This window comes from Vicia villosa, linkage group LG3 (assembly GCF_029867415.1).
Source record: "Vicia villosa cultivar HV-30 ecotype Madison, WI linkage group LG3, Vvil1.0, whole genome shotgun sequence".
Lineage (NCBI taxonomy): Eukaryota > Viridiplantae > Streptophyta > Magnoliopsida > Fabales > Fabaceae > Vicia > Vicia villosa.
The window spans coordinates 4,755,146-4,770,741 of record NC_081182.1 but is presented as its reverse complement, the minus strand read 5'-3'; the positions used below and the strand labels follow the sequence as shown (position 1 = coordinate 4,770,741).

Here is a 15,596-nt window from a genome sequence, read left to right as displayed (position 1 = left end):
GAGAAAAACATCAATTCAATGTTTTTTCCCACGCAAGAGCCACTTCAATTCAATAATATCTCATGATTTTTTCTTTAAAGTCAATTTTATTTTGTATGACCTCAATTAGAATTATGTTTAAGGTGCATAAACATTAAAAAAAAAAACATAATATTTCACTTAGATTTGTTTGCAGTCGGGCTTGTCGGAGAAAACTAAATCGAATTGACAAATTGGTTTGCCTCCTCTTTTAGCAGAGTGGTGGGCTGGCTAGAGGGCGGTATGGATTCTTTTAGCAGAGTGGTGGGCTGAATAAAGGGCGGTATGGGTTCTTGGGTCGAGGGTGTTTTGGGTTTAGACTTTTAGTTGGAGGCATCCTCTCGAACTCTTGGTTGAGCTGTCTAGGAGACTGGAAGGATTGGTTAGGCAGGGTCACTTGGACTTTGGGTTTGTAACCTAGACCCAATTGAACCAACAACTCTTTAGTTTGTCTATGGGTGGTGACATTCGTTCGGCCAGAATGGTCCAGAGGTTGAGAATGACTTGGAAAGGTTGGATTTCCTTCCAAACTAGTGGTGTTTAATTGGTAGTTGTTTTAAAGTAGGTTGTCGACTAGACAAAACCTTTGCAGATGACTTATTCTGTCATCGGGTAATGAGGTTGGATGTGCTATCTATTCGAGCAAGTTGGAATCAACATACAACCTATTCGTTCTTTGTGATGCTCAAACCAAAATTTAGTATAAGGGGCTTAGGTGGGGTGAGTAGATTAGCTCCTCTTTCGCAGTCAGTTTTAGAGTAATTTTATTTGTTCCTAGGTATATTGATAAGGGTAAGCATAAGGTTTCTGGTATGATTTCAATATGTCATTCTATGGTCTGAACTATTTGGAAGATTCAAAATAAACTTATTTTTTCTCGAAAAAAATTGTTGGTGCATCATTAGATGAGCTTGATTTTTTTCTTGTCTTGGAAGTGAGTTCTTTCTCTTGGTCCAAGAGTTGATTCCCCTATGATAGATTGGAAGGAATACCCACTATTGAGCTGGGTGGACAACTACTTTGTCTTGGAAGTGAGTTCTTTCTCTTGGTCTAGGAGTTGGTTTCCCTTTGGTAGATTGGAAGCAGGACCCTCTATTGAGTTGAGTGGATAACTACTATTTTTTCAAATTCTGGTAGTTTCACTCGCCTCAATCTCGAGTGGTTTCTTTGGTTCTCGGTACTCTTGGTTCTGTCAAGCTAGCTTGCTTGGTTTCCAAACTTTCGTTGTGGTATTTTATTTTCTTTTTTCTCAAAAGTACGCTCATACTACCCTTTATTTGTACCTTGGTTGACATTTGACATTCTTTTTAAAATAGTTGAAATGTTTCTGGTAGATTCTAACTGATTGAAATTTTGCGACTCTTGTTATAAATCGAATTGAGTAATGAGAATCTCTTAATGCACCTCATGCCTTCTTAGAGGTTCTTGGCGAAAACTCCAAAATACTCCAAGAATTTAGATATGCATTTCCGAACTCACGACATCACATTTTTTAGAGGAGTTTTCAGATATGCATGTCCGAAACAAATTTTTTTCAAAATCAGGGGATTTCGCATATGCGTCTCCGAATCAATCCATAATTTAAGTTTAGGTGGTTTTCGGAGATGCATCTCCGAAAATGTTTTAAGTATATATCTGACGCTGACAGAATCCCTCATACTTCATTTTCATCCAACTCATCTTCATCTTTGAATCCTTCATTTTGAATAACTTATTGAAGCAATTTTTGCAACTTTTTCAACTTATCGAATCAAGTTTTCCCAAAGCAATATTATATTCATTTCATCAAGTATCCAAAAGCTTCAATTTTGAGTAAGTTTCTCCAAATCTTTTTTTTAACATTGAATGTAGGTAACATGTAGTTTATATTCATTTAAATTCATTTGATGGAAGTTTAATTTGGAAAATATGGGTGTTTGGGTCAATTATATAATGGTTTTGGGAGCATTTAGGGCAAGAACACACACATGTAAAACAATGGTTGTTTGCAAAGGGGCGTTCGGATGTGCATTTCCAAAATCACCTGTGAAGGAATTTTGGATATGGCAATCCAGAATGTTGCCTTTTTTTGTTGCATATTTCTATCGTTGTTTCATTGACTCCTGAGTGTTTATTAATTGATGATATTTTTGTTCAAAATTATGGTTGATAACCCTAGATTGAGACTTGGCATAATGAGTCAGACAACATCTGTTCGGCGTGAAAGAACTAAGTAGTCTAGCACGGAGATAATGAGCAGGAATCCTAGGAGGAACACATTTAGGCTGCTCCTGACACGTAAGTTGTTCCTGATACGCGGGTTGCACGGCTACATGCAGTAATGAGGTAGGCTAGCGATAGGTATGTCCAAGAGTACCCAGGAGGGCCTTATGACACCTCTCATTTGATATATCATGACACCCATGATGCTCCACATGTTTGGGAAGGAGAGGTATTTTTGTTTACACATTGATATTAACGACTAAAATTTATATTAAAATTTATTTTTAACGACTAACATTGATATTCATTTTTTATTTTTACAGGAAAGGCCAGCTCTAAAGCCCGTGAGCCACACGTGGAAAATATTTGATCTTGTTTAACCCAGGGAGGCTTAGTTCAAGGAGGCAATCCTTGGCTTCAGACTTGCCGGACTATGTTGTTCCGGTTATGAGACTATCAGCCACAACATGCAGGGGACATTTTGTGAGAGATGGCACAAGAAAACCTCATCTTTCCATTTTCGTGTTGAGGAGATGACGTCACATGCCTTCTACATCTTCCTATTAGAGGGAGGTTACTTAACCACTTTCGAATCAGTCGTAACGATGCGATTGAATGGATGGTCGAGTATCTGAGAGCTTAACCAAAACAAGTTTAGGACCAGTATGCCTCAACTAATGGAGCTCATGCCAAGTTCTCCTTCCTAGCAGCACTATATAAAGAGCATCTGAATGCAGCAAAAGCATCCGCGAGCGAGGAGAATAATTTTTTTGTTCAGTACCACCGTGCTTGTGCTTTACGGTGTTACTTAATATTCTTAGTTGACACGTCCATTTTTGTGGACAAAAGTGCAACCTACGTGAATGTAACATACCTCTAGTATTTTGTTTGATTTGGATTCAGTTAGTGAGTGGAACTAGATGGTCGGCTGTTTGGTATACCTATACCAAAAGCTGAATAAAGCTTCTAACTGTAGGACAAGGCAATTGACCCGGCTCTTACACACTGCTAACAGTACTTTTCATTTCAACTATTAATTTTAATTTAGTTTTAATATTTTGTTCTTACACAACTCTTATTCGTTTTTCAGGGATGAATCATTTTCCACTTCCACCGCATTTATGGTTTCTACTTTGATGATGACTATCGTGAAGTGATGTCGCGAATTGCGAGGTACCTCTTACAAAGAGGGAATAATGATGTGCTGCCGCTCCGGGTGTATCTTGATCAGACCGTTCATGATGACATCAATTAAATGCCTTACGAGGATCACATGGAGATGGTCCCCTTCAACCCCATCTCATTATACTCAGGGTGACTGGCATGTGAGAGTAACATTATGGTCAGGTATCTTCCTGAGTGATGCATGCGACAGTTTGGCAATGTGCAGACCATCCTCAGATCTCCCTTTCAGGTTGCTCTTGACACCATTATCCGCTGATATTCCGATGACATCTTTCAGAATTGGGAGCATTATATGGTGCAAGATGAATATAAGATGAATATGTGGAGGGATATGTGACATGGTTCTACAATGTCACACCTTATAATGACATCGGACGCTCCTGGTCGTTCACCTAGGCCAGCTCATGAGGAGCTCTTGGAGAATCAGCAGGCCCAAGATGACCATGTCATTGATGTCTTGTCGATTTGTCAGCGTATACAGTTACTTGGGCAAAAAGCTTTGGACTTATGAGTGATTGAGAGAGACGGTCCTGAAGCGGTGGCCATCGTAGAAAGGATGGTTAAGGAGTCACCTGTGTTGCGGGATATAGGAGGCAGAGGAGGGTTCAGGGGTGAGGATTAGGCATATGCAGTAGGCTATGCCCTTCTTTTTTAATTTGCCGATGTATTGATATTACATTTCATATTTTCTGAACAACATTTGTATTATTTTGCACTATATCATAACAATATTATCGGTTGCGTGTTTGTTTTGTTGTTTTTCAAATTGTGTTTGACTATTAGTAGATTACCTTTTTTTGCATTATAGCACCGGTTTAGTCCGGTTCGGGGGCGAGTTCTGGCATCAAGTGGTTCCATCCCCCTCCCGATCGCAGTTGCGGGGGATCGAACCATGGTTCTCCCTACCAAATCCAGCGCCAATCACCACTGGACCAACTAACGATCGGTCTATTAGTAGATTACCTTCTTTGTGTTTGTTTTATTCTTTTTTGTTTTCGTGTTTATTAACGGTTTAACAAAACTACAGATCAAACCGACATTGATCGTTTTCAAAAAAATATCTAAAACAATTATGTTTTTGCCAACAATTCTGCCCATCCATGTTTTCGGATATGTATATCCGAAACGTCGTCTCTGGGTATTTTCGGATATGCATATCCGAACCAATTTTTTTAAAATTCTTTGTGATTCGTTCAAAGATGCATCTCCGAAAGACAATTTGGGATTTTCAAATGTGTTTTCACTCCATAAGAGTGCATTAAAAAATTCTCTTGAGTAATAACCCAAAGACTAATTAGAGAGTCCTTAATCGGATTCAGTAATAACCCAAAGACTAACCACAAAGTAGATTGAGAAAAAACGAAATCGAAGCACAAAGTAGATTGAGAAAACTAAACCGGCTTTTTTTATACATAATTGAAAAGTTTCTTGTTAGTTCTAACTTATTGAAAAGTCACGCATCTTGTTTCAAATAGCATTGAGTAATCCAAACACTAAACACTAATCACAAAGTAGATTGGGAAAACTAAATCAAACCACAAAGGAGAAAGAGAAAACTAAAAACACTAATCACAAAGTAGATTGAGAAAACTAAATTAAACCACAAAGTAGATAGAGAAAACTAAACAGTATTGGTTTCTAATATACATGATTGAAAAGCTTTATAATTCTAGCTGATTAAAAGCCTATTTGGATTGGCTTATTTAAGTTTATCTTATGCCATAAGTTTTATTAGACTATTTGGAAGAGTTTATTAAAATAGCTTATAACATTATTCGTAGACTTTTTTGAGCTTATTTTTATAAGCTCTCAAAGATAACTTATGAAAACAATTTATAGTATATATAAATATATTTATTTTATCTTTTGTTACTAAAATAGCTTAGACTATGTACAATGGTTACATTATTCAACACCCTACTTTTTCACTTTTTATCTTCCACATCATCTTCTCTCTCTTCCACCTAATAATTCAATACCTATTCAATTTTTTTTCACTACAATGGTTTTGTTTAATAAAATTCAACACCCTACCCCACATCATATTCTTATTTTCTTTTAAAGTTTTGTTTTTATGATTATATATTAATATCTATTATCAATTAAAAGTGAATTTTTTTTTATGAGTCCAAATCAAATGAACCAAATCTCTATTTATAGAGGGAAAAAAATAATGAATTTTGATAAAAATAAAAATAAATAAAAAATTTATTTACTATGAAATAATTAATTTTAAATGATTAAAAGAAAATAAAATCTAAATAATCACAACAACCAATAAAATAAAATTGTGTAAAGTGTTGCATGTGGCCCCACTTTTTTCTCATTCAACGTGTTGAATCTTTTCAACACCAATTAATCCACATCACATTAAACACCTCATTCAACAAACCATTGTAGACATTCAACTATTGAATAATTTTTTCTAACACCCCCATTGTAAATGGTCTTATGCGAGTTTTTTATAAATACTTATTTTGATAAACACTTGTGCTATAAAGTCCAAATGAATTGTTTATCCAAAGAATAAAAAGTTAGCCATCTTGTTCAGAATCAGATTGAGTGATACAAACTCAAATGGCTAAAACTCAAAATTTTCCTTATGCGCCAAACTTAATGAGCTGAGACTAGTTGTGTTTAGCCTAACTTACTCTAGACATTTTCTGAATTGGAAAAACAAGCATACCCCTTAATCGGTGATTCCTATGAAACTCAATTAAATAAATTCAACACTTTCGATGCGCCCCGAATTTTATAAAAGTAAGTCGAATGGTTCCAGCAAAACTTTATCATCATAGAAACTCAACACCAAATACAAATTTGGATAAACAAGCCCTTATCTAATTTTATTTCTTGATACAACTGTCACTGTCAGCATGTTTTCCTGATTTTTGTTTATCTTTACTGTCCCCTTCTATAACAATGGAGTCGGAATTTGTTCTACTTTTCCGCTTCCTCACCACCACCATTGCAACTTCCTCCATCTAACAACGGAGGAGTCAGAGGTTGTTCTGCTTTCTTGACTTCATGAACATGTTTGAGTTTCAAAAAGCTTGGCTGGTTTGTTGAAGAAAGCAGTCTTGCCCACATTCTGTCAGTAATCACTACGTTGTTCATCCTCTCGGTGATTCTCTGGGTATCAAAATTTGAAGATATGTTCTCTAGTGTCAGAAAGATTATGATCTCGGGAAGATATAAATTATCAATAGAAAAATTGGATGCAAATAGGCAGCAAACATAAAATAAACTTGGAGTATATAGAAATTTTTATCTTTCCATTTCAACCATAGTAGCATTATTAACATACATCATTACCAATATAAAGCTATAATAGAATATTACAATATAAAAAAAGAGCATCAGATTATAAAACCGTCTAAGGATATGTAGTAACTTACGTTGAATGGAATATAGGTATGTCTGCCATTGACAAGTCCAGAAGTGAATCCAGTATACCCTGCCATTGCTCCATGAACTGCACTCTGAGCAAGAAGTGTGCAGTAGACACTGTCCGATGCGTTGCTTGGAATTGCTCGGATCATGTAAGTTGGATCTGGAAGATAACCAAGTTAAGAAATCTAGCCATATTTGTCAAAGATATGAATGGATCAAAATGGAAGAGGACGCAGTTAACAAAACTGACCTATATATTTAAGAACGATGGCCATCTTATTATCCTTCACAAAATGATCCTATCACAGCAAGTCAAAGGTTTAGTAAAAGGGAGAGTGAGTTGCACAAACTGACAGTTCTGGATAGATGAACTTTTACTTTTAACACACAGACTTGCAGTAAATAAATTAAAAAATTTAAAAAAAAAAATGGAGAAACAATGGGTCTATGATAATCTACAGAATCTATGTAATCCTAGCTCAAAAACTGATAATGTATGAATTAACTGGACAAGCTTTTGAAATATAACTTTTTTCCGTGCATTTTCCTAATCATACTTTCTAGTAATAGCATTGAGTGGTATGCAAGCTTTTTTGCTCGGCCACATAAATATCAACTATATTGAGCAATTGAGTTCCAGTCTCATGAGGATTCAAATCAATTAAGAGCTAGTTACATAAACAACATTATGGCTATATAATATTTTTAGGAAAAAGATCATGTTTTAAGAATCCACTTATATACAAGCAAATACCTTGATCTTATGAGATATCCATAAACCAACATCTTGAAGAAGTTTGTTTCCAGAAGCATCCTTCTCGTCCATGGCTTGCATGCTTTCTGCAAGAAGATCTTGTCCTGCTCCCTCGGCTATGACTATGACCATATGTCCATTTTCTTTCAGTCTTTTCTTTATAAATTCGTAAAGTCCCCCCTTTCCTTCAAGGAAGAAGGGTGACTCAGGAATCAAGCAACAGTCCACATCTCTGCTAGCAAGAGTAGCATACATCGCAATAAAACCTGCAGTCATAGTATCCATCACGACATGACACAAAAAAACAAATTTGATTAAAGAGAATAGCCTCCAGTGAAATATTTTAAACATTTATGTTTGGATGGAGTGAGGAAATAGGGTTCAACTAAACAAAATAAGAGGCTTATAGTCTATAAGATATCAACATAAATGTGAAGTATACATACCACTATAACGACCCATTAGCTTTACAACACCAATGCCATTTTCAACACTTTCAGCTTCAACATGTGCTGCATTAATGGCACGTTGAGCCTCCTCAACCGCGGTATCAAAACCAAAGGACCTGTCAATAACCTAATGAAATAGAAGAAAAACCATGTGAAGTTTCTACATAGATAATTGACTCTTCAGATGTAACAGTAACTCAAATGACAAGTTTAGAGTTCTGGACGAAAAGAGATTAAGACACTGAGATTGAGCATACCGGGATGTCGTTATCTATGGTTTTTGGAATTCCAGCAATTACTACTTTCAGACCCCGCTTTCTAACTTCCTGTATAATAACCAAAATATGTTCAGAATGCTTAGCTCCTATATTAATAAGATGCCAAGAATGGTAACAAGTTAATCAGGCAGTTATACAGAGAAAATTTATGTCCAGTTCATTTTAGAACAATCACATGCTCCCAGCTGTTTCTTGAAACTATCATAAAGCTTGAACCGACCACAAGAGGCAGTACTGAACCATACAAACTACCTTTTTGGAAATCAACATAATGTAATATACTACTCCAATTATGTTCAAGAAAATCATTAAGAATATAAAAAGAAAATGGAAGGCATTTGAACTTTAAGATTAAGGTGTTAACATTCTATATAATTTTCACTTGAAGACATGGATCAACAATTTACTATCAAATTCCACTTTTGCACTATAAGTTATTATCATTTGCACTATTTGGGAAGAATTACACATATGTATACTATGCAGATGTGTGGATTTGTAATTGTTGATATTTGTAAATATATAGTGTTAATAATATTTGTATATAGAATAGTCCCACATCGACTATATCATATAATTAGTTGTAATCTCTCTATATATAATAAAGTCTCCGTAGTGCTTTACAAAACACACGGTTTATTCAAATGTCTCTCAGTCTCTCGTATTTCAACATGGTATCTAGAGCCTATTGAGAGACAATCTTTACCGTGTTTTACCCGGTTGACCCACTGTCGTCCGGTGAGAAATTTTTTGGCAAACCGTGTCATAACTCCGGTTTGCCTTCCATACACTGCCGTGACTCATTTCGGCATCTGTTTTCAAATTTCTCCGGTCGCCGCCGCCATTCGTTGTTGCTGCTATTGTTTCTGGCAACCTTCCGGCTAACTAACCTTACCGGCAGAAACGTCTCCACCGATTCGGTCGATCCCGACGATTTTTCCATCGCCCCACTTGCCACCGTGCAACTGTTCCAGATCTGATACTCATGGCTACTCAGAACTTTACGCCAAACTACGATGATTTTCTCAAGTGGTATCAAAATTATCAGAACTTAGATTATACTGCTTCGATTGCACACACTGGTAATTCATCTGCTTGCCTTTCTCAATCATCTTCTCTTGGATCCTGGGTCCTTGATTCTGGTGCGTCTGATCATGTTACTGGTAATAAAAATCTTTTCACTTCCCTCTCTACCTCGGGTTTCTTACCTACTATAACTTCTGCCAATGGTTCTCAAACCCGATCTGAAGGGATTGGTACTGTTCAAATTCTACCTTCTCTCTCTGTTACTTCGGTTCTTTATGTACCTAATTGTCCATTTAATTTACTTTCAGTCAGTCGTTTAACTCGGTCTCTTGATTGTATTGTCACTTTCACTAATAGTAATGTTACCCTGCAGGATCGGAATTCGGGACGGACGATTGGCGTCGGATGTGAGTCTCAAGGCCTTTATTACCTCTCAGTGTCATCTCAGGCATGCTCAGCCAAAGATTCCCCACTCACTATCCATGCTCAGTTAGGTCATCCTAGTCTTCCTAAACTACAGAAGTTGGTGCCAAGTTTATCGAAGGTGTCTAATTTACATTGTGAGTCGTGTCAGTTAGGGAAACACACTCGTAGTCAATTCCCAAATCGAGTCAATAAACGAGCTTCATCCCCTTTTGCTTTAGTTCACTCTGATGTTTGGGGTCCCTCGCGTACTGTCTCTACACTTGAGTCTAGGTATTTTGTCACCTTTATTGATGATTTTTCACGTTGCACGTGGTTATTTTTAATGAAAAATAGATCTGAATTATTCTCTATTTTTGAAAAATTTTATAAAGAAATAAAAACTCAGTTTGGTGTGTCTATTCGTACCTTAAGAAGTGATAATGCTCGTGAATACTTATCCCAACAATTTCAAACTTTTATGTCCGGCAATGGTATTCTCCACCAAACATCTTGTCCTCATACACCTCAACAAAACGGGGTAGCCGAACGCAAAAATCGGCATCTCGTAGAAACTACTCGGACCCTACTTCTCCATGGTAAAGTTCCACTTCGGTTTTGGGGGGATGCTGTGCTAACGGCATGTTACCTTATAAATCGCATGCCCTCATCAGTCCTTAACAATAGAATCCCCCATTCAATCCTTTTTCCCAATTCCCCACTTCACCCAATTCCTCCCCGAGTCTTCGGGTCCACATGTTTTGTACACAATCTCTCTCCTGGTCTTGATAAACTATCAGCTCGATCACTAAAGTGTGTCTTTCTTGGTTATCATCGATCCCAAAAAGGTTATCGTTGCTACTCACATACTCTACAACGATACCTCGTATCGGCCGATGTTACTTTCTTCGAGTCTGTTCCATATTTCGAGTCCAGCCAAGTAACTCCGGAACCCCTTCAAGATAGTACTCCCACACCTCTTCCGGAAGTCCCATTTCCCATTATCCACCATCACTCTAGCCTTACGGTTGACCCCCCCACTTCTCGCCCACTTCAAACATATCAGCGTCGTCAACCCACGTCTGTCACACCTATCCCTGAGGTAGTACCTATCCCTGATACAGTACATGTCCCTGAGGTCATTGCAGACTCTCCTCTGACGCCTTCGCCATCATTGGATCCGATCCCGCAACCTGAGTCTGATCTTCCGATTGCCCTTCGAAAAGGTATACGTCAAACACGAAATCCTTCTCCACATTATATTGATTTATGTTATCATCGTCTTTCTCTTCTGCAGTATACTTGTTTGTCTTCTTTGTCTTCTGTTTCTATTCCTAACACTCCAGGTGAAGCATTATCTCAACCTGAGTGGAGGCAAGCAATGATTGACGAAATGTGTGCTCTTCAAAGCAGTGGTACTTGGGAACTGGTCCCTCTACCCCCTGGAAAATCTTTAGTAGGTTGTCGTTGGCTTTATACAGTGAAGGTTGGTCCAGATGGTAAGATTGATCGATTTAAGGCTCGCTTGGTAGCCAAAGGATACACTCAGATTTTTGGGTTGGATTATAGTGATACCTTCTCGCCTGTAGCCAAGATGGCATCTGTTAGACTTCTTCTAGCCATTGCAGCCATTCGACATTGGCCTCTTCATCAACTTGACATCAAAAATGCTTTTTTACATGGTGATCTTGAAGAGGAAGTATATATGGAGCAACCACCTGGATTTGTTGCTCAGGGGGAGTCCTCAGATATGGTTTGTAGGCTACACAGGTCGCTTTATGGTCTTAAGCAATCTCCGAGAGCTTGGTTTGGCAGATTCAGCACTGTCGTACAACAGTTTAGTATGGTCCGTAGTGAAGCTGATCATTCTGTGTTTTATCGTCACTCTACCCAAGGGTGTGTCTATCTTATTGTATATGTGGATGATATTGTCATAACTGGCAGTGATCAGCAGGGAATACTCCAGTTAAAACAACATCTCTCGAATCAATTTCAGACAAAAGATCTTGGTAAACTCCGCTATTTCTTGGGTATTGAGGTAGCCCAATCTAAAGATGGTTTGGTGATTTCTCAGCGGAAATATGCTATGGATATTTTGGAAGAAACAGGTTTGTTGAACGCTAAACCAGCTGATACTCCTATGGATCCAAGTGTCAAACTCCTACCCAATCAGGGGGAGCCCCTATCTGACTCGGGAAGGTATAGGAGATTGGTTGGAAAGTTGAATTATCTCACAGTCACTCGTCCGGACATTTCTTTTGCAGTTAGTGTGGTAAGCCAATTCTTAAATTCTCCTTGCCAAGAACACATGGATGCTGTTGTCCGAATTCTGAGATACATCAAACGTGCTCCGGGAAAAGGCCTCGTGTATGAAGATAAAGGACATACTCAGATAGTTGGATACTCCGATGCTGATTGGGCAGGGTCACCCATTGATAGACGATCCACCTCTGGGTATTGTGTACTTGTTGGAGGAAACCTTATATCTTGGAAAAGTAAGAAACAAAATGTAGTTGCAAGATCAAGCGCCGAGGCAGAGTATAGGGCCATGGCAATGGCAACATGTGAACTCATTTGGTTAAAACAGTTGCTCAAAGAACTTCAAATTGAAGAAGCAAGACCAATGACACTTGTTTGTGATAATCAAGCTGCATTGCATATTGCTTCAAATCCAGTCTTCCATGAGAGGACCAAACATATTGAGATAGACTGTCACTTTGTCAGAGAGAAGATTGAATCAGGCGACATTGTCACAAGCTTTGTCAACTCCAATGATCAATTAGCAGATGTGTTTACAAAATCTTTACGAAGTCCCAGAACTAATTATATATGTGGCAAGCTTGGTGCATTTGACTTATATGCTCAAGCTTGAGGGGGAGTGTTGATATTTGTAAATATATAGTGTTAATAATATTTGTATATAGAATAGTCCCACATCGACTATATCATATAATTAGTTGTAATCTCTCTATATATAATAAAGTCTCCGTAGTGCTTTACAAAACACACGGTTTATTCAAATGTCTCTCAGTCTCTCGTATTTCAACAGTAATCAAGACATGTATAAAAAATATTTCTTCATTGACTGAAATATGTTCTTATTTTCCTTACTGGATTCCAAATGGAGGAATATTCTATTATGACAACCTCTGAATCACCATACCTCATAAATTACAGCCGCTCCTCGCTGTGTTCCATCTCCTCCAATAATATAAACCTATAACCACAACCCAAACAAGGAAAATCCATGTCATGACAATAACCTACTCAAGTTAAGTGCATTGATATAATTGACTGCAAATCTATGATTCCAGCATTCAGTATTAATGGAAACTTCTGTAGAATACAATTTCACATGGTAAACCTGATTAATTCCCCGATCCTGGATGCTGTCAACTATCTTGCCAGTATCATGCCCTCCTCGGGATGTGCCAAGAATCGTCCCTCCACGCTTATGGATGTCATTTACCACTTTAGGAGTTAAAGTAATGGTGTTCTTCGAATAAAAACCTCTATAACCACCCTGTGTAAAATTGGATATAGTTCAGTGATGATGACTATGAATGAAGAAATGAAACTAAGTAAGAAAATCAGTGTGAAAAAAAAAAGTAGAGTCAAGAGAAAAGTGATTTCAGGAAAACCAAAAGTTTGTTTAGTTTAACCTTTAGGCTTAGGGCACATGTTAATGTACTAAATATATAAACATGGTCTTGACATGTGCGCTTAGGGCACATGTTAGCAAGACTTTATAAATGTATCTTTAAACATATGATAATTCAAGAAAGTGTAACTACAATTACATTTATGTCATTGAAAAATGGAAAATGATATGATCAAAATGACAAATTTCTGAACTGGTATGTAAATTGAAATTTTATTTGATCAATTACCCCAAGAATAATCCATGCAATTTGATTTACAAGAATGAAATAAGATATCCACACACAAAGATGTCGGGGAAAAAAGAGATGTATTTCACATCAAAATAAGTTTTCCTTCCCAAAGGACCCAGCCCATATCACAAATTGTATAATCCAGGCATCAAATAATGTAATGAGCATAAATTAAAAGAGGTTTACCCACTCACATCTATGCCAAGGACTTTGTCGACACCGTACATGTAAGAAAGGCCACAGACAATTTCCCTTATGACAGTGTTGAGACCAGGACACAGACCACCACATGTGACAATACACGCACGAACATCATCTGATCTAAAGTATACCTAAACAGCATATTACAAAGAGTCAGTGATTTAAATCACAACTGAAATAACATGTGTAAAGACAACAAGAGAAATAACCTTTTGTCTAGGACCCGCACGTCGGAAATGAACACCTCTCGGACCATCCTTGTGGACAACAACCTATGGAAAAAACAAATTAAGTTTATACAACAAATGTACCCTGTTAATACTGGCAAATAGGAGATAAGAACAATTAAGTACAATGTTTTTATTTTATTTCTTTCCTTTCTCTAATTGTAGTAAAAACATAACAGTAATAATAACAAATATTTAGTTTATTCTTTCTATTACTGAGAATTAATTAAGTATTAGTAAGAATAAACCTTCAACTTGTTTTCTAAACTATCACAATCTCTCCAATTCAGTCGCTAAACTATATTATAAATTTATTTAGTAGTCTCTAAAGTACATGAAATCTGTCAACTTAGTATCAAATATCTTAATATCAAGGACTAAATTGACTGATTTTATATACTTCTAGGACTAAATTGATGGTTTATTCTATTACTAGTAATTATGAGTGTCGATGTCGGTTTCGGACACCGACAATGACAATCCTTTTTTCAAAGGTGTTTGTGCTATAGAGATGAAAACAGTTTCATATTCAAGTGCAAATTAGCTGGTGCTTGATAGATCAGGTAACGCAAAAGAACGCGTAGTAAAATCGATCTAAGATAAACAAAATGGACAAACATGCACATGAATAGAAAAAGATAAAGAACCTTCTGAGGAACGGTATCATCCATATGTACAAAATACTGCCTGAAACCGCAAAAAACAGAGAATCAATATTTCAAATAACTAACACTAACACATTTCATACTCAAATCACAATCACAACACTGTAAAAACCGATTCACTTACTTCACAACCGAGTAAGCTGGATTAGATCGAAGCGGATTCGGATACGTCTACAAAAAAAAATTCAAGCATCATCAAGTACCATCAAGTAACAGTAAACGAATTCAACCGCAAATGTAACTTCAAAAATCGGAGAAAATAGAAATAGAGAGAAAAACAAAAATACAGGAAGATCCGGAACGTAATCGGAGAGATGAGGAACGTCTTCAAGCACGTAACCAGCGTCGCCATTTACGATCTTCATCTGCGAACTAGATTCGCTTGACGCCATTTTTCTGTTACTGTTTTTCTGTTTTTGGATTTTGAGTGCGCGGTGAAGTAGAAAATGGAAAAAAAAAAAAAGGAAAGAGTGTAGAATGAGGAAGAATAGATATAGAAGAAAGTTAGAAACGTTGGCTTAATTTTGCGACGATCTGGTTAATTTAAAAATATTATATATGCTGACGTGGCGAAGATGATGTGGACCGTTTGTTTTAGAGATGGAGGGTTGGGATTGAGAGATGAAATGTTGAGTTGAGTTGTGTGTGTGAGAAGAAAAGTTGTGGAATCTGTATGACTTGTTTTACCAGAATCCAGTAAGCGGTGGGAGAAGAAAACTAGTGGCGCGGTGTAACCGGGTACTGATCTAAATTCTAAAGTGTTATGCTGTTGCCCCTGTTTTTGGACATGTACTTTTAGTAAATTTTAAGTTGCATTTAATTATGCGTCAAAAAAAAAGTTACCTTTATCTAATTATAAATATGTAAACTCATAAGGATAAATTCTCCACTTTCTAATAAAAT

The 15,596-nt window shown here is 37.0% G+C and overlaps 1 protein-coding gene across 1 annotated transcript; it reads right to left on the bottom strand.

Moving 5' to 3' along the window:
* Positions 1-6,126: 6,126 nt before the first annotated feature.
* Positions 6,127-15,318, bottom strand: LOC131660121 (ATP-dependent 6-phosphofructokinase 6-like). The gene is made up of 13 exons (XM_058929271.1): positions 14,981-15,318; positions 14,818-14,864; positions 14,676-14,715; positions 14,011-14,073; positions 13,795-13,932; positions 13,072-13,230; positions 12,871-12,924; positions 8,259-8,327; positions 7,999-8,128; positions 7,553-7,818; positions 7,049-7,097; positions 6,804-6,958; positions 6,127-6,537 (listed from the first exon to the last, which is right to left on the bottom strand). Exons 1-13 carry the CDS (start codon positions 15,083-15,085, stop codon positions 6,346-6,348), a joined length of 1,467 nt encoding a protein of 488 aa, XP_058785254.1. The 5' UTR covers positions 15,086-15,318; the 3' UTR covers positions 6,127-6,345.
* Positions 15,319-15,596: the final 278 nt, after the last annotated feature.